Raw genomic sequence first — 2,001 nt, 5'->3', positions numbered from 1 at the left:
CTCTCTTCTCTCTCTCTCTCTCTCTCTCTCTCTCTCTCTCTTGATTAAACAAGAGAGGTGTAGTAACGTGTATAAAATAAATAACAAAGTCTATTTGTTGCGAGTAAGAGACTCACTTCAATTTAATTGAATTTATCTCCAGCGAATACGATCCTTTCCTCTCTTAATATAGAATCAAAAACGAAGATTTAATCTACAGGAGATCAAGTATTACAAAAATTTGTTCTTCTTTATTCAGAATATAATTCTCGCTAATTTGCGAGGAATTAATGTACAGAGAATATACATTATTATTAAAATTGTTATAAATGAAAAACATGATTGAATTTTTTCTGTAACCTTTTATATACATAAAATGCATTCTAGATATCAGAATCTCGAAACATGCGATATTATATCTAACGCAAATAGCAAATTACAAACACAGACATTTAACAGATAACGGATAGTAGTGTTATAAATAATAATTTATAGCAGTGCTATAAATAATAATTTATTACTTTTTTCTTTACTTAAAGTGTGCAATTTTTTATTTGTGCGATTTAATCTAGTTGTACGTATGCTATTTTATACATTAATAATAATAATAATTAATAATAATAATAATTAATTGTTACAATGTTGTAAATATTATTTTTTCTTTTTTCTCTCCTCTTATCTCTTTATTATATTCATTAGTTATATATTTTTTATTTCATAATTACTCGAATTTCTTTTAGTAAAATTAATATTAATCTTCTTTTAAAGAATATAACACTTTTACTTATTATTACATATTCACTTCATAAATAAAATAAAATAAAAAAATTAAGAATAAGCTAAAAAAATAAGCTAAAAAATATTTTTCTGTTTTATAATTTTTTAGGCACGCGATATGACAACCAACCGTTGCCACGGCTTCACAGTATATCCGCCGTCGGTTTTCTATCCGATTCATTATAAAAAATGGAAGAAATATTTTGAGATAAAAGACAGCAACGTGACTTTGAAGACATTGAACAAGGCCAAAGCGATTCACGTATGGAATAATTTGAGCAAGGCCGAAAAGGTGCGAGTGAATAGCAATGTACCGTATGCCGTTATCGCACGGAAGTATTGTCCTCATGTTTTCAATAATTGCGGCAAAATATTTTGAACTTAAGCATAAGTAGGAAAAAGTGGAATACTTATTTCATCTCACAATATTGAAAACATTCCATATACGAAAACATTTCACACAGAACGAGATTGTCTAAATGCAATCGAAAAAGCGATATTTGTCATATAAAATGCATTTAACGAGACAAAGGCTGATTTAGGAAAGTATTCTATTCACTCTACTTTTTCTGTGAGCAATAAATTTCTGTAAATATATATAACGTATTTTATAACGTATTTTATAACTGTTAAAGACCAATGCCATTTTAAATATTATACTATGAATTATCATGTTATTAAGTAATAATAATAATAATAATAAATTGCTGCAGTTATAACTTATAATCTCATATGTTTACATTGAAGATGAAATTTCAATGTACAAGTCAGATGTTGATGCTTACCATATTGATCGCTTGTATAGTATAAAATAATAGATTTTCATTCTCTTGTTATGAAAACAGAAAAATCTATTTTTATACTTAAAGAAGTTCATCGTTTTCTCGTTCAAATAAAAACGAAACAATATTTTGCTTATTTCCGTCAATAATATTTGTTAAAATAAAATGTATAACATAAAATTACATTCAATATATAAGTTTTGATCGTTAAAATAGTTTATTTTTGAATGAATTTTCATAATGTTACGTATTTGTAATGAATATATTTATTTACATATTCACGTACATATTCACGTATATATTTATATAACTCAGTTTCACATATATTTGAAATTAATATTTGTTTATTAAATATATTACAGATTGTTCTAGTCCAGTCTATTCAATGTAACAAAATCCGCTAATCAGTCCGGTGTTTCATATATAATTATACAATATATAAAATGTATCCATATATATAACA

The 2,001-nt window shown here is 25.4% G+C and overlaps 1 protein-coding gene across 1 annotated transcript in view; it reads left to right on the top strand.

The window, feature by feature from the left end:
• LOC105624198 (lactosylceramide 4-alpha-galactosyltransferase-like) overlaps window positions 1-1,135 on the top strand; it is a 6,698-nt gene extending 5,563 nt beyond the window's left edge. Inside the window, exon 3 of the mRNA XM_012205558.1 lies at window positions 866-1,135. Coding sequence (XP_012060948.1) covers window positions 866-1,135 — 270 coding nt within the window. The remainder of the gene's footprint in view (window positions 1-865) is intronic.
• Window positions 1,136-2,001: the final 866 nt, after the last annotated feature.

The sequence above is a fragment of the Atta cephalotes genome (genome assembly GCF_000143395.1).
Source record: "Atta cephalotes unplaced genomic scaffold scaffold00074, whole genome shotgun sequence".
Classification (NCBI taxonomy): domain Eukaryota; kingdom Metazoa; phylum Arthropoda; class Insecta; order Hymenoptera; family Formicidae; genus Atta; species Atta cephalotes.
The sequence above is the reverse complement of the archived record's forward strand: the minus strand, read 5'-3'. Positions and strand labels throughout refer to the sequence as shown.